The sequence below is a fragment of the Parasteatoda tepidariorum genome, chromosome 8, assembly GCF_982258835.1.
Source record: "Parasteatoda tepidariorum strain Cologne lab strain chromosome 8, Ptep-v5.0, whole genome shotgun sequence".
NCBI lineage: Eukaryota > Metazoa > Arthropoda > Arachnida > Araneae > Theridiidae > Parasteatoda > Parasteatoda tepidariorum.
Window position 1 is genome coordinate 91,852,918 of NC_141762.1, and position 18,430 is coordinate 91,871,347.

Genomic DNA, 18,430 nt, shown 5'->3' on the forward strand with positions numbered 1-18,430 from the left:
TTCATGTTAAAAATTATTGTATTGTTATGATATTAACACAGACAAACAAAACATACCGTAATTTTTTTTTGTTTCATTTTTAAACATTCGTTAAAATTTAAAAGAATTTTTTTATGTCTGTAATATTATCAGATTAAAATTATTATGTAAAATATTTTCATAATGAGCATTATTATTCAACAAATTTAAATTTGTCTCACCATTGGAGCTTGTCATAAGATAAATAAATTATTAATATCTTTAAAAATAAAGATTGTTAATAATTATTTTTAAAATAAGAAGGAAAAATTAATTGTTCATCAGGCAGTTTTTCAAATATTAAATTTAAAAAATGTAATTTCCTGCTATTCACGAATTAATAACAGAAGTGTTTTTTTATTGTAATTAAAAACCACTATTTGTAGTGTTAAAACCAATTCATTATTGTTATATTTAAAGAAATAAACGTTCAGCGTATATATTTCTGAATATTTTATTTAATCAAAGATCTTTTAAAAACTTTCACACGCATTATATAAAATTGTCCTCGTATAAATATATTTCATAAAACAAAGGTTTAGAATACAGAATTACGTATCTTGGATTTGTCGCCTCATTTTCCTGTGATTTCAATCTTGAATTCTTATATTAAAATCTCACTTTTAAGTGATTTTTCTATTGTTTTGTATGAAAATTAAAAATTGTCAAAACATGAAATACACCCAATTGTAAATATTTAATATATAAATTATTAAGGGTAATATTTATTATAAATTGTTGTATAGAGTTCCTGTATTGAGATCTACATCTGAGATGCCAGGTTCATCCAGAATTGATTTTTATCATTTGTCACTTTTTATATAGAAATGGAATTGTCAAAGGATGATTTAGGTAAGCATGCATTCTAACAAAAGTTTATTGCATTAATAATAGTTCTGCATTATAGAGGCCATCAAGAACTTCACTAAATATAACTGGTAGTATTTTTAAATTATTTTAGTCAGAATTTTTCTGATATATGAGGAATAGTATCAAATAAGTTAATCCATATTAGCATGAATTTGTATAAATGTGAGCTTCATAGTTGAGTGATATAATTTTTAAATTTATTTACTAACAACAAGTTAGCGGGGGCCTAAGGCGAACTGGTAGAGTTTATTTTATTAGGTACTTATGTATTAACGCAAGGAAGTAGAAGCGAAAGACAAAGGGAAAATCTGGGAAGTGAATATAGCTTATTTAGTATATTGTAGAAAAGAAAAGAATAATATAATCTAACTTATATAAAGAGCTTTCGATCACAGTGAACAAAAGAATTGGAATGTTATGCTGTTTGGAATTTTTGCCAAACGAAATACACTCATATTTTTCACTCTTCAAGTTTCTTCAACTATAAGAAGTGAACTCTTCTGCTAAGCTCTCCACCCATCCGAAAACTTATTGTGACTGTGTAATGTTTGTGCCAACTATAATCATCAAGGGCGCTAAAAGCATTTTAAACTTGCAGACATTAAAAATGGATGTATGACATCATATTTGTGCATTTTTAAAATCGTTTTAAAGAAAGGTTAAATAAAAATGTAATATTGTCCAATATTAATTTAATATTGTCTCATTTGTGCGTTATTATTTTTTTTAAAGAGCGAAGTAAAATTTTATAAATACAGTAAAGAACCGATTATCCAGAATGATCGGGACCATCGCCATGCCGGATAACTGATTTTTCCGGTTTTCTGAATCGCTACAAAAAGCCGTTAATTTATTGTTAAACCCAACTAAAAAAAATTTTTTTGTGGAAATAATCTTAAAAAGAAGAAAAAAAGATGGAGTAATACACTAATGATTATTTCCAAAATGATGGTAAGGTAAACATCTTTCAAAAAAAAGAAAAATCTTATGAGGAAAAAAAAAATTATTTTTTTTTTTTAAATGACGGGAAAATTTATCGAATTTTGTTCCGGTTTTCTGATTTCTGGATAACGGGTTCTGTACTGTATTTTGAATGACCAAACAAAATTTCCCAAATAAGGATAATCTTAGGGATAGTAGTGTTGAGATCCAAGCACACCTGTTTTTAAATGACGTAAAAATTTGAAAATAAATAATGCTTTGAAAATATTAAGTATTTACGGAAATTTTTTTATTAGATCTAATTTTTTCTGTGCTTTTAAAATTGAAATAAAAGGAAATTAATTTACTTATTAATTTTAATAGGAAATTAATTAAAGGAATTAATTACAACGATGCATGTGATTAACTTGTATAATGTCAAAATACGTTTATTGTGTCGTTTATTTTCTAATGTTATAAATTTATTTTTCTGTAGACGGTCACATAATGGAAGGAGGTAAAATTGAGAAAAAAGTCCGTTCTGCTTTTTCCTCTGTTGAAAACTCTCCCCTTATGGACAAGGAAAGTCTTTTAAGATACAGTGCCAGCTCTAGAGATGAATTTTGGGATGCACTCAGTTCGAATTATGATTATTTGATGGATGATGGTTTAATAAATACCTGCAGAGTATGTATTCTATTGATTATTAATGTGTATTTGTGTATTATCTTAAATTTTAGACCTTTTTTTTTTAGACTAATGCTGCTTGAAGTAAAAAAATTTATTGAATACTGTTTTTTAAGTAAGAGCTGTTTTGTTGCTTACATTAATATGTGATGTTTGTATCATAACGGGTGCTTGTATGGCGTCCTGACATTCTTTGGGAACAACTGTGCTGTCAGTTCTCTATCTTTAAAATGTTCAAGTTTAACAAATGGTCTGCTGCGTTTCAGGTACGGTCAGTGATGTGTTCTTAGTCGGTAAAAAGCATGTCTACTAGATACATTCACTGGCAGTTTACGAAGCTTCCTAGTGGCATGCTGACATGAAATTTTTTTTACTCAATTTCAATGAGCTACAGCTCAGTCCCGAGCTTTATTGAACTCTTTTTGGCAGAGAAGTTTTGGACCACCCCTTAATATAGCCCATATTGTTCCACACATAATTTTGGCTGCAACCAGTAGAACGAAGATGTGAAAACGGTCGTGACTTCTTGGTTATCAGTCGTGACAGCAAGTTATTATGAAGTTAATCTAGTTGTTAGTTATGATAAGTGTTTAAGCATCCTTGGAAATTATTTTGAAAAAAAGAGAAGCGTATGTAGAATCAAAATATAAATTTGCTTCACGAAAATGTTCTTTTGTTTGGTTTTATTTTCAAACGGGACTTACTTAATAAACAGCCTTCGTAAATTGCTATTTTTATAAATTTTGTGAGTTTTTAACTGCTATTCATGACTGTGAGCTTATGTTTTGGTTATTTTAAGCATAAGCACTTTTATGCTAATTGTGAAAATGATTAGGGATGTAACGAATATTCGGCCACTATTCGGTATTCAGCCCTTTTGCCGAATATTCGGCCTAGCCGAATACTGAAGTTATTCGACCGAATAATGAAGTATATGTTATTATTAATTATGCTGCTATTATTAATTATTTAGATTTGTGAAAGCCTTATTGTTGGCATCAAGATATTTAAAGTATTACAAAAAATGCATCAAGTTGTTAAATTTTTTTTAAAATATAGAAAGTTTAAAAAGCAAATTTGTTAATATTTAATTCATTTTTAATTTAAAATTTGAAAATTATTTAATTACAAAATTAAAATTTCAAAAGTGAAACTTTTTAAAAAGTTCTTAATTTTCTGAGTTTTAATAATTTTTCTGACATAAAAGAAAGTTAAGAATACATTTAACAGTAGTAAGTAATGAGTTCTTATCTTAAATAAAATAGCATATAAATTACAAGTATAACTATAACTAAAATATGCTATTATTAATTATTTAGATTTATAAAAGCCATATTGCCTTCAAGATATTTAAATTATTACAAAAAATAAATCAAGTTGTTAAAATTTTTTTAAGTATGCAAAGATTAAAAAAGCAATTTTGTTAATATTTATTTTATTTAAAATTTGAAAATTACTTTAATTACAATCAAAAGAGAAATTTTTAAAAAGCGAATATTCGGTATTTGGCCGAATATTCGGCCCCATCACTATTCGTTACATCACTAAAAATGATGCAAAATGTCAACATTTATATGCACTCATAAAAGTGCCCTTATAATGAGAATTATTTACTGATTTCAATGATTATCTTCAAAGCAAAAAATATTACCTAATGGACGGTTTTAAAAAAGTTTGATATTTTTTTTAAATATTTAAACTGTCTGATTGTACTTATGGACATTATGAATCCTTATGGTATGGTAGTATAAATACTTTGTAATTTTAGCTTTGTTTGGAGTTCAGAACACTTAAATATAACTTTTTTATTTTATTTTTTGGAGGTAATTGGAAAAAGACTGTTGATTATATTTCTGCCTAAGTTTTTACTTTCTTCTTTAATGGTATGACAGCCTGCTGGTGTTTTACTTTTGTGAAGAGTCCTACATACAAAACTATTATTGAGTGTGATCACCAGTAAATACAGATGTATATGACTATATTTTTTAAATAAAACAGTTATATATAATTATATGTTCAATTGCTGGATTAGAAATTTTTTTGTCAGAATTTGGTTTTGTACTTAGCTTTAAAAAAAATATTTAGGTAAATATTTTTAATTAATAATTTTCAAAGCTCTAATTAGATAATTTTTTTATATTCTTAGAATGAATTTTTAAAATGCTTTTTTTTTTCTTCATGCAATCAAAAATAATGAAATTTAGACATATGTATCAAAGAAATATGACTAACTTAAGTAATTCTGGGATTTAAAGAAAAATTCTTTTTTTTTTTTTTTGTTTTCCTGCTCCCAATAAAATAAATAACATGGTGCATAGCTTTTTTAAAAAGTGCTTAATTTTCCCTTTTCAAAAATGAGATTTCTTGCACTCTCATGTGCAACTCTGCTGCATTTTGCAAGATGTTATGAATTTCAGGCTTCATTTTCCCCCTTCTGAAATCGAACTGAAAAATCTCTGGATCTTTTTATGGTGGCTAATATAATCAAGAAAAGAGTTCTATGTCAGTAACTAGTTATTTATCATGATTATGTAAAGTCTTTGAAAACTATTTTGCATTTTGATAATGTATATACAGGGGTCTGTCCAGGCCGAATTTACTACCGTTTAGCGGTACCTTCACAAATTCAATTTTAGGTAAAATGGTGGTTTCACAAATTCAACTTTAGGAAAAACGGTGGTTTCACAAAATACTTCTTAAAATTTTATTTTTGTATCCCTTAAGAAACGATAAATCTATACTTTTACCATGTTTTTGTGTTGACTTTTTAATATAATTTTTAATTTTTCACAAATTATGTCAAAATTTTCACAAAATAGGTACCTTTCAGAAAAACCTGGACAGACCCCCTGATATAGTGCCTAAAAAGTACTTAAAAGGTGCTTATTTTTTGTTGAATGATTTGGTTACGCATCCTGAATAAATAAATAAATAAAATCTTTCATGCCCTGAAAAGTTATTTGTATGTGTTAGCTAATTCAAATTAACCCATTTCATAAATAGGAAGCCAGCAGTGATCTTTCAGTTGATGATGACAGTGAAATATCTGAAAGTGCTTGTTGGAGTTTTAAAGAATTTATAGAACAATTCAAAGCTTTGCATGATATTCTACATGATCTGCAAATAAAAGAAGACACCAATCAAAACAGTGATGAGGTACTTATTGAATGTATTTTAAGTTTTTCTGCTTTGATTTGTTTTATTCATGAGATTGAGAGCAATTTTATCTTTTTTTGGCTTTTCACAACATTTTATATTCTGTAACTTACTGCCATTTTTATTTTGTTACGAATCATTATGTGATCAAAATTATTGAATGTTTTTCTTTGTATAAATTAATTATATTTGTTAAGATTCAAATATTGTGTAGAATTTTATTGCTTGTCAATATGATACTAATTTTAAATATCAGTTTAAATAAAAAATAAGGCTTTTTATTGTTTTTCGAAATTTTATATAGTGTGTAAAAAATGAGCATTAATTAGCTGCTTTATTGCTTTTGATTTTATGTTTTAAAGTCATATTAAACTACTTTTAATAGGTAAAAACAAATTTGTTTTTGCAATTGCACTATTTATTATTATATAAGAAAAATTACCTTAGAATTGTGATGCGGCGTATAAAATTCGATTAATAAAAACGACTTATGCCGAAAAGACTTCAAATTTAACTGTTTGTTAATTACTTCTTAATTATCAAACAGTTTAATATACCTATTTTTAGTTTTTCATTTGGTATTAAATATAGGTGTTAAATAATATTGTTATATTAACATTTTCAATTATACTCTCTCTAGTTATTAGAAAACATTACCTGATTATTAGAAAATGTCACCTGATGACTGAACTGTCACTATATTTTTAGCTTCTGATTTTAAATAAGGAAAAGAAAAAATGAACTCTGTAGAAATGTAAACTGTATTTATCTATTTTTGAATAATTAGTATTAATTAGCAGTAAGTAAAATGAGGCTTCAAAATTAAGCATTTTATGTTTAGTTAAATTTTTGTCGACAGAAATATTTTTTTTCTTTTATTATATTTTCTTTTCTTAGATTTGTTTTTTAAATTCCTCTTAATTGAGGAGGTGGGGGATAATGCAAGTATATAAAATTAAAAAATGACTTAATCCATAAAAAATTTAGTGTCTGTGGTGCATGAGGGAGATATTAACTCGTATTATTTTAAATAATTTGTAAAAGTATGATTAACAAAGGTCGTGCCATAAAGCATGTACTTGTCTATATAGAGAGAATCAATTTAAAATTTACTTTGTTACTTACCTTAAAAGAAGAAAATAATAAAATAGAAATAAAATTTTAAAACTATGATTTTAAGTAGTTTAGAATTAAAAAGAAAAGCATTTTCATTTTTGTTCGACATAACACAAATAATATAATGCACATCACATTTGTAATAAGTTTCAATCGTCATAGAAAGTTCACTCTCTTTCAAAAGTAATGTTTAGTGCAATGAAATTAAAAAAAAATTTTCATTTTTATAAAAAAAAAATTTCAATTGAGAAATGTAACTTTTAAAATTTTAATTTTATTTTATTATTGTTGGTTTAATTAGACTTTTAATTTGCAATAAATTTTTTTGCAATAATTATTAATTTGCTATTGAATATTTTTTTTATAAAGTTTCCTAATTTTGGTGCAAAAATATTATTAAAAAGATTGCTATACAGGTTATGTATTTAAAGTAAATTTGCATAAAAATTTTATAATTTAATTACATTCAAAATAATTTATCTTTAAATGAGATGATGTTTATTCATCTTAATACCGAAAAATACTCTTCTCAATTTTTTATTTATTTTACATTTAGGCCAATGAAGGATTTTTTTCTTAATTTCAATTATTTATTGCAGGAATTATTGGAAAAACAACAGAATATAACCTACTATTGCAAGCTATTCAATGAACAAGCACAGAAATTGAGTAAACGTTACCCAGAAATGAGGGATGAAGTACAAAGACGACTAAATATTTTGAACAATAAATGGAAAGCTGTTGAACAGTCCATTAAACCCAATAATGTGAAGTCACCAACGAAAGACAACATTTTTGATGGTAAGTATGTTAAATGGTTAGATATAGAATGCAGAAATAAATCCTTTGTTTTTCTCAATAAGATTAATTTAGTTTTTATATTAATAAGTATTTATTCAATTATTTCTTAGTCTAATAATAATCCCAACTTGTTTTTTAAAAAAAAGACAATTACAGCAATATTTATACGATATTTTCGAAATTTATGTGGGTTATTTTCAAATTTAGAAAGCAATTATAAATTTGAAATCCTTGTTCTTTTTAGAAAAATCAAATTATAGCAAGTTTTTAAGTTAATCTGCAGAAAAATTTATTACCTATTATTTATTGTATATAAATTGCATTACTCTTTAATTTTTAAATAAGCCACTTGTTTTAAAATGTTTTTTGCGGAAGAAAAGAAAATTTCTCTTAAGAAAAGTCCCCCTTTCCTTTTGACTTGTTGAATCTTGTGGTAAGGCAGAGGCAGGAGGACACGCTTTGACAATTTGATTGCTACATTTGACGCCAGATTGTGCACTCCCACGTTGCAATAATTTTTTTCATGTCCGATGGAGTAATTGAAAAACAATTATTAGACTTGAAATTACTGAATAACTATCTTTTACTTGAAATTAGACTTGTGTGATAAATTTTTGCTGCACATTTTATGTTGCAAGAGCTTTAAATTTTGTCTGAATTTTTCTAGATTTTTATCAACTATTTTGGATGCCATTTTAAATTTTAACTAAATTTCTGTTTTTTATGTTTCCAGAATTTTACTTTGTAGTTTGCTTAAAAATTCCGGAAAATATTCATATTAAAATATCGTATAAAATTTCATTTGTTTTATTATCTTGTTAAGACTTTGTTCTGGCAAAATATTTGTGTTCGTCGTTTTCGGCAACAATAAATTTGACAGTTATTTAAATACGTTTAATCATATAACATTTATGAAGTAAATCCCATCTCCAGATTTTTCTATATTCTTATTTATTGTTATGTTATAAGAATTAATTCACGTAACGTTTTTAAACACAATGATAATGTAATATGGCATTTTATAATGCTCAAATTTCATATTTTTGTGGATAAATGAATCTTGAATTATGTATCAGAATCTTTATAAATGTAGCTTGTATTTCTGTTACAGAAATTACATATCGTATGTCTAGTCTGAGGAAATGGTTAAGAGAGCTTGAAAATAGTATTTGTACTGTCCACTGGACATGTAACTGGACAATTGAGGAAAAAGAAGAGAATTACCGAAAGCAGTTAGTGAGTGCATTTTAAACATATTTAGTAATTTAATATATTTTTTAAATCATTCTTAATTTTTTTTCGCTTTTATTTAAAAGTTAATCATTAAAGTTATTCACCTTTTTTCATATCTTAAAGGAAGATGCATTAATAACAATAGAGTTAAAGCATTATATAGTTTATTAATAATAGTAATTGAAATTAAAGTAACACTTTGAAATAATTTATTAGTACGTTTATTTATATGTACAAAAATTTATGCTAATTTTTTATCTAGGGAAACTCAACAATTAAAATTACATTATATGTTTCAAATCAATTTTATATTACAACTCATTTTTACTACACTTGCATTCAGGGGGTGACCGTTAAAATCTTTTTATATTTGTGCCTTATCTGAAATGGAAGATCATTTTAGGCTCGATACAATCGAAAATGTTCATGTTACATAGAAATTGTAAGAATGGTACAGAAAGTTCAAGAAACCTGTGTTCCAATTACTTTTTTACGTCTGTGATATTTGGGAAAGTTTTTTGTTTATTCTATGAAAATGAATATATATATATATATATATATATATATATATATATATATATACGTGTTATTGAAAATTCAAAAACCTTGTTTTCTACTTTATCTTACAGAATTTTTTAAAAAACGAGTTATAGTTATTGAAGCATTTTTAAATTATTATTTAGGCAGAGCACTTGAATGAAAAATTAGTTTCATTGAAGTGCTTTCATTAGAGTTTTACCGTGTAAAAGGTGCTCTTCAACAAATAGGTAGCACATGTTTCGTCAGTTAGTGCGGTGTGGTAAGCCTAACCCGTCACTTACGCCATATTAAAGCAAGCCTTTTTTTTAAAAAAAAAAAAATGGAATGACAAGGCTGACCCTCTGTAAAGTTTACAGGAAGTCGAAATTCGAACTATTATTTTAAACATTATTCTAAATTTATTCTAATAGACCTTTATTTTTTTTATGAAAATTTTTTTTGTCTGACCCAGTTGAAAATCTTCTCATTATGAAGATAAGTTTTAGTTCTAGTACTGTTGAATGTATGCTTTTATTAAATTCAAGTTAAAATTTAACTATGGGCAATGATTTTTATGGCTTTTTGAATTTGGATACAATTTCAGGCCCAAAATTTTACAATAGCAAAACTGTTTTTGAACATTTGGGAAAAATATATATAGAAATTTACCAGTCATAAATGACTTTTATTTGTAGTGACAATTTTTGAAAGTATTTTCTTATTTTACCATATTTTTGTGTTGAACTTTTAATATAATTTTTAATATTCACAAATTATATCTAAATTTTCACATAATAAGTAAGTACCTCTTAAATTAACCCAGACAGGCCCCTTTTTATATTTTGCCTTAATAATGCATTTAGAAAATAAGTTAAAACTCTAAAAGAACTAAAACATAAAAATAATTTTTTTTAAAAATTATTTGAGGAGGTTAAAGATAAAAGTTAACTTCTCAAAAACTGAAAGAGTTTAACTACTCAAAAACTGAAAGAGTTTTTTAAAGCTTTTGTTAAAACTTTTGCTTTTAATTTTATTTTTTATTAACTTAAATTTTTTTTTTTAAAAATTAGTTTTTATTATAAATATTATTATTATTTTTTTGAAACTTTCTAATAGTTTCTTAAATACCCTATTGTGTTGTTATAAAGTAATCTCTTCAAAATAATCTCTTCTTCTTCGTGTCTCTCTTCACATTGTGGTCAAACAATAGTTTCATCAAAAATGTAAAAAAAATATGAATAAATTAAAGGGAAAAAAATCAAAATTAAAAAAAATAAATTTAAATTTAGTTTTTCTTGCTTAGAATTTATTGCAAATAGAATTTAAAGTGTGTATTAGCAATGCTATAGTATCATGATTGTAATGAATGATAATCAATTTTCATAATCATTAAGGTAAAAATCTTGTGTTTTGTTGCTGCCATGAATGGAAGTAACTGCTGTTAACTGAACTGAACTCTTAAAGGTTTTTTCAATCTTGATAATAATTCTACTTTAAATAAATATAAAATCAAGCTTTCAATTCAGCCGCTTTTCTATTCCAATTACAATGTGCATATTGGCATTGTATTTTGTGTAGACCAGTCAATATGTCATAATAAAATAAATAAATATATTGCTATTTCATGCTAATGGCTAGTTTAATATTGTCATTTCAGATTTTTTTTGATAAATTTTAAGTGATAATTAATGGAGTAATATTTTGTAGAATAAATTTTTTGATGACATTTAAATTACTGTGATTTTTCTAAGTTCAATGTTTTATTTTATAAAAAAACAGTCATAAAATAAAATTATACACTTAATAAAATGTAAAAATTCTAAATTCTGTTAAAGTTTTATAGTTTTATTTGATTGTAGTCAAAATAAGATTAAGTTATCAAGTGTCTGAATTTTCTTCATTAGGGTATAATTTTTTCTTTCAGATGTATAATTTGTAAATTTAATTTTTAGTGATTAATTCACTTTTGCTTAGTTAATATTTTGTTTAAACAGTGAAGTAAATCTGTGTGGAAGGATAAATACTGTGAAGAAGTTTCTTTAAAAAAAAAAAAAAAACACACTGTTAAACTTCCAAATAAATATACAGTCAAAGCTCGACCTTGCAAGTTCTGATGGAGACATGGTTTCGGGATATTGAAAATCAAATATCATATATTTTTTTAACAATTGAGTCAAAATAATAACTGCATTGACTATTTAGAACTTGTATAACATGGATTTACTTTTTAAAAAAAACATTTATTTTAAACAATGTCAATATCTTTTTGTTTTAATTTAATTTTATTTTTTTCTGAATTCTCCTTTTTCATCGTCTTCCTTTTCGAATATATTTCCATATGTTCTAGCCTCTTTTAATATTTTTGATCCTTCCTAATCATTAAATAGTAAAACATTCTTTTCCACTGTGGCTATTTCCTCACAAATATCAGTTTCTTTTAGCAAAGATGGCGGAAGGGTAGGTTGCTGTGACCTCCCAAACATTTTCACCATTTGACAAATTTTGCTTAGCCATTCGGCATATTTACAAAAAAATTCATTTTCTCGTATTTTATGTAGGAAACACAAATAAAATTATGAACAATGCCCCTTGCATACCTGAAAAGTCGCCTGTTTTTTACCGAAGAGTCCTGTATTTTACGACTTACTCCTGTTTACCCATATATTCTCGAATTTCTTGTATTTGTTGAAGAAATTTAAAAAAAAAAAAATGGGCTATTTAATATCCGCTGATGGCAAAACTACTTCTCTTATTCCTCTACAGATGGTGCTATTGACAATACTGCTGTACGTTGAGTGTTTATAAAGTAATTATAAATAATGATTTTAAAAAAATCTTTAAATTAAGATTTATATACATATTTTTTTTCACTATTTGTAAACACTTATATTATTTCTGACATTGAATTTCTCTTTTTGATTTATATTATCATGCATGATGTATCAAAACCTTACTTGTAGCCTTAAAAATGTCGTTAGTAAAATCTCCGTTATTTTATATCTCCAATGTTGGCAGGCATTCTCTTGCTTTAATTTTTTATTTATTTGAAGAAATTTAATTGTAAAGCTATGAGGATTGGGGAGCAATAAATAGCAGAGGGCTTAGCCCTTAATGTAAGTAAAATACAAAAAAAAAATTCAAGGCATAAAAATTGGGGTATTAACTAAGAGTGGCGATGAGGCTCTTACAAAACCCCTTTGATTCTGCAAGAAAGAAATTTTAACATTTCGAACTGAATTATAAATAGTAGTTTTAAAATAATACTTTTAATTTTATCTGTTTATACGCTGATTTTATTTATTGAATTATTATTATATGTATTAACTGGAAAAATTAGGCATAAAGTCAAGTTTACTGTATCTGTATCTACTTTGTCATTCACTTTTTAAATTCAACAAATATATTTTAAATAAGTTCAGTAAGCTTTTTATTTCAAATCGATATTTCCTTTCGTTTTAAACTCTGAAACTGGATGGGGGCCCTTACATTCTTCACAACAGTTTGATGCTTTGCCCATTGACCAATCACAGCTTATTGACTAGAATATAACTATAAAGTTGGTAAATCAGTAAAATATTGGTGGATAAAATTAACATATTGTGAAAATAATTATCAAAAAAAGTTTTTTTTCTCTTATTGGATATAATGAATTACATCAACTTTACTGTCAATTTCGAAATTTCATTTGGCAAAATTTGAATTATCCGTCAATCAAAAGTATAAGTTTGCGGTGCCCCGTCTTTCAGATTCATTATCATGGTGCATAGTGCTTTTAAAAGGTGATTATTTTCATTTTTTAAAAGCCTTTAAAGGTACTTTTTTTCGTTGGATGTTTTTAAAAAGTGCTTAATTTTCCCTTTTCGAATACAATATTTTTTTCTTTACCATAGCGATTTTCGCCATTATGCGAAAGCGTGCTTTTTACATTGTTCTATCCAACATTTTCACAATTCATTCAACAACAGTCCATTTCGGCGTACCGTCTGTCCGTAGCGTATGAAAGCACCAAACATTTTACATGCTTGTTGAAATACTTGCAAGTCCGCGTGTGCGTTTACTGAGCTGGGTTCGGTGAGATTATTGCAGTCTCATGTGCTACTCTGCTGCATTTTGGAAGCTACTCTCAATTTCAGGCTTGATTTTCCACCCTCTGATATGAAATCGAAAAATCTTCTGACCATTTTATAATGGCTAACATAATCAAGAAAAGAATTCTTTTTCAGAAACTATTTATTTTATCATGATCATGTAAAGTCTGAAAATTATTTTTTTACATTGTTAATGTATATAGTGCTTAAAAATATTTTTTGAGTGCTTAAAAGGTGCTTATTTAAGTTTTCTTGAATTGTAATTCAAAAAAGCCATTTGAATGCTTCTGAATTAGGAATAAACATTTTGGTGATGAAAAATATTTTAAGAAATCGATGGTCACCGAGAAATCTATTCTGCTGAAAGAATTTTTTTTCTATTAACTACATGACAAACATGTTGGGAATTTTTTTTTAATTTTATGTAATATCAAAAAATTCATGTTATCAGAAATTGCGATATCTAGCTTCGACAGTATATCATTTGCTTAGAATAGCATACAAGTTTCCATATTACATTGGAGCCCCATCTTCACTGTAGAATGCAGAAAAATGCTAATCTAAATAGTTTCAAATGATCAAGGTAAAGCAATAAAATTTAAGGTAATACATGATACGTAACTTTTTAAAAAGTGTTTAAAGGTGCTTATTTTCGTCTTTTAAACGCCCTTAAACATGCTTTTTTCATGGGGTGTATTTAAAAGGTGTTTAATTTTCCCTTTTCAAAAATGAGATTTTTTTTCTTGACCATCTCTATTTTCGCTGCTTATTATGCAAAAGTATGGTTTTCGTGTCGTTTCATTCAACCTCAATCCATTAGGTTCATAACGTATGACAGCGCCAATCATATTACGTGTTTGATGAAATACTTAGGAATGACTTCTGAGTTGGGTTCGGTGAGATTCTTGTACTCTCAGGTGCAACTCTGCTGCATTTTGCAAGATATTCTCAATTTCAGACTTCATTTTCCACCCTCTGAAATTGAAACGCACTAGTTATTTTATCATGATCCTGTAAAGTCTTTAAAAATTATTTTGCATTTTGTTAATTTATATAGCGCTTAAAAATATTTTTTGAGGTCTTAAAATTGCTTACTTTTTGTTAAGAAACTTGGTTATGCACCCTGTAATAGGTGAAGGAAAAAAAATTAGAATTGAAACTTTACCAATAAGTGGTAGTGTTTACATCTTGTGTTAAAACAAGAAGAAAAAATATTTTTACACAAAGCTCATTTACTAAAGATGCATAGTTTTTATTGAAAAATAATTTTCAGAAATATCTACATTTGCCAAAAAGACACATTTTCGTAGATCAGTTGCCATATTTAATAAGAATTTTTTTCTCTTCTCCAAAAAACAATGTTGTCAATAGCTAAAAAGTGACCTTATTTGTTTTTGACTTAATTAATGTGTTCTTTTAATAAGAATTTAACTGGTATTTAGTTTACCCACTCTTTAGTTCGACCCCTATTACTGCAAACCTTTCATTATAATGAACTATACTCGGAAGTCCTGCTTGATATTCCATAGGCATGTTAATTTATCACTTATTTGAACGTTAAAATATATCAATCTATTTGTTAATAATTTTTACTAAGCTAAATTAAAAGTCTTAATAAAATCATTAAATACTGACGTTTTATATGGGGCTATGCCTTCTGCTCACTATCGCTACTTGTTATAAAATTCAAAACTATATAATTGCATGCATGTGTTAGTATATCAAAAAGAAAAATTCGAACCGTATAGGCATTCTTTCTTTCTTTTTTTCTTTCCATTTATTTTTTCTTCACAATTACTCAATGTGTTACATATTTCTTACAGTGTGTTTTAATTATCAAACGCAACCTGAAAGAAAATAAAATCATAAATTACCTAAGCTTAGAATACAATATATTATGAATTCAGATTGTGATGGAAACTGTTCAAAAATTTTGAAAGTTAAATTTATTCTTTAATATTTTCCCGGCAATAAATGCGTCTGCATTTTTACCGAATTTTACCTTAAAAGGAAATTTTATCTAAGATATTAAAAGTTCGATTTGCAAAGATTTAAATAGAAAAATAATTCCTTGGAAATGAATAAAAATATCAGAAGGACGTAAAGACAGTCTGAAATCACAAACAGATACCACTTAGATGAGGGGGGTGAAAACGCAATCACGTCGAAACAGAAAAATAATCGAAAAACTCTCTTATAAAATTAGAATCTAGTATCCTAATTACAAGGTTGAGTAGCTGCACGAATTGCGCCAAACTGCTCGAACGAAATTTATGCTAAGAAATGCCGTTTTTCCAAAGAATTGTGCCCATCTACCACAAAACTTCAATCCCCTTGTTGGTGGTCGGTAGGGTGCTGAGCCCATGTCCAAGAGGTCGTGGGTTCGATCTTCGCCGGCCGAAGACTCCCCGTGTAGTAAATGGTGACTGATGCACGTTAAATCTATCAAGTTTCAAAGTCCACCATGTTCCCATAACAAATCAATACCTCTGGGGGTACTGATTCAGGAGTTTCCTTGTCTTCTGGATTGTTTCAAAATTTCAAGGCTATGAAGTTGAACATTAGTTGTCGTAAACCCAATATTGGGTCGGTTGTTCAACGACGGTTATAAAATAAAATCCCTTTGTTGGCCGGTCGATTCGAATCCGCACCCGGCTTGCACGGCAAAAGTCCTCCACGAAGGCAAATTTCTTTCCAACAGCCAACCCAAAAATTGGGTTGGCTGTTCAACGGCGTTTAAAAATATCCCCATGCCGTGGTGACTCAAAGGATAGAACGTTTACCTTCTTATGAGGTGGATCAGGTTCGAATCCCCAGCGAAGGCAGGTCAATTCGAACTGCGCACCCGGCTCGCACTATTATAAAATAAAATCCCCTTGCCGTGATGATTCAGGGGATAGAGCGTCCGCCTTCCAATGAGGGGTACCTGGATTGGATCCTAGCGATGACTGGTCGGCATGAATTTCGCATCAGGCTTGCACCGGCCAACGTATTGATGTAAAATATTCTCAGTGGTAGACTGATAATGGGTTAGAGTCCCCTTGCCGTCTGGCTAACCGTGGTTTTCCTCTCCATGTTACGCAAATGCGGGTGAGTTCCATCAAAAAAGTCCTCAACGAAGGCAAATTTCTCCCTATGCTTGATCAGGGGTCTGTCCAGACATTTTGTGAAAGGTCCGTTTTTCGTGAAATTGTGAAAAAATTACTCACATTCTTTCAACCAGGGTCCGCTTTTATGAATTTGTGCAAATAGGGTCCGTTATTGCAAAACACTTTTTCAAGGAGTTTTTAAATTGTAAATAAATACAAAATTATGCTCAAAACTGTAAAACTATAATTAAAAAAATTAAATTTTCAAAAATAAACAACAATTGCTGCTTCTAAATTAGAAATGCAACATACAAATATTTGGTATTTAGCCTATACTGCTGAACGCAGACAGAATATTCATTTCGGACGAATAATGGAAGAATCGTCTGCCGAAGCCAAAACTTAATTCGTTTTCATCCATCTTTCTTGTTTTCTGCCCTGGAAAGGGTTTATTCGATTAACAAAATAATAATGAAGATAAACAAACTTGTGAAAGGTCCGATTAAAAGAAAAATCATTTTGTGAAGGGTCCGTTTTTAAGTTGAAATATTTTGTGAAGGGTCCGTTTTTATGAAAAGATATTTTGTGAAGGGTCCGTTTTTATGAAAAGATGTTTTGTGAAGGGTCCGTTTTTATGAAAAGATATTTTGTGAAGGCTCCGTTAACGGACCCAAATTTCTTCTAAACAGACCCCTGCAATGTAATCAAGCTTGTCAAAACGCAAATTAATTGTTAATAAATGGTCATCACTCAAATCATAAATTCTCTCCTCGCAATAAAATAGAATTAACTAAAAATGTCAGTTACTTCAAGTAATACTTAATGGAATAATACTTCTTGGAAAGCGCCGAAAAACAAAAAGGAAACTGTATGTAGATTTATGATGGAATCTAGTGTATCAAAAAGGAATATATTTTTCATCCAAATCCCACTTTTAAACCTATCTTGATGATGTAATATTTTATTAAAGATTATTTTTATTGATGATAAATAGCGTTTTATATATATTAATTATTTTGCTTAGGTTTCTTTTTCAAATATTATTGGCACATTTCTTTTGTCTAATTATTCAAAATGCTTATTTAAATATAATTTGAGCCTTTTTTAGAATTTATTTTTGCACTGCCTATATTTTTTCTGTTATATATTTATAAAGGCAATTCTTTGTTACGTTTCACTTGCGTACTTTTTATTTAGTAATGCATTTTCTTTCCAGCTCTGTTAAATATGATATAAAATGTAATTTTACAAGCACTATAGGGCTCTGAATATAAAAATTATTTACTCCCAAAACAAATTTAATAGCTCCAAAACGCATTTTTTTTTTTCTGCTCTAAAATGGTTTTGCCACTGTTCCATTCCTTCAGTCACAGGAGTACGTTACTGCAATTTTTTTTTTACACAAAAATAAATAAATAAATATATAAAAAAACAGGAAAACCAGCAATATAAAACTATTTAATTACTCGTAATCAATTTAATATATAGACAAAATGAGACTACTTTTCAAACAAATTAGAAATAATTGCCTTATTCGGTTAAGTAAATTTCTAATTATTATGAAAACCCAATTTTTACCACTTCTTTTTCCTCGAGATGAACTTAACTGGAACGCAATAATAATTAAGGGAAAAAAAAAAAACATTTTTAACACTTGGTGTGTAGTTGAATTTTAAGGAAACTTTATCTCCGGAACTTTCAATTTCCAAAAGTGATTACCACTAAAGTCATAGACCGTGTAGATAAGAGACCTTGTTTCTATTTTAATGCCCCTCGAAAAAGAAATAGAAAAAAGAACGAAAGAATTAAAAGATGATTCATCAGAGACAGCACAGTCTGTGCTACAGAAAAAAGTTAACATTAGGTCACTTGTATCTTTTCGATGTCAGTGAGCTCTCAAGCTTCAAGGTTGTTTTTCTCTTAGCGGATCAT

At 27.6% G+C, this 18,430-nt stretch overlaps 1 protein-coding gene across 3 annotated transcripts in view; it reads left to right on the forward strand.

Annotated features, from left to right (window-relative positions):
- Positions 1–18,430, forward strand: part of LOC107438976 (uncharacterized) — a 73,507-nt gene that overhangs the window by 242 nt on the left and 54,835 nt on the right. For 2 of the 3 annotated variants that reach the window (XM_043046103.3, XM_016051410.4), the window contains exons 2-6: positions 765–870; positions 2,306–2,496; positions 5,500–5,652; positions 7,368–7,569; positions 8,681–8,805. In XM_043046103.3, coding sequence (XP_042902037.2) covers positions 846–870; positions 2,306–2,496; positions 5,500–5,652; positions 7,368–7,569; positions 8,681–8,805 — 696 coding nt within the window. In that variant the 5' untranslated portion in view covers positions 765–845. Of the gene's footprint in view, positions 1–8; positions 58–764; positions 871–2,305; positions 2,497–5,499; positions 5,653–7,367; positions 7,570–8,680; positions 8,806–18,430 lie in introns of those variants that run through there. The other variant, XM_016051411.4, reaches the window with a different exon arrangement.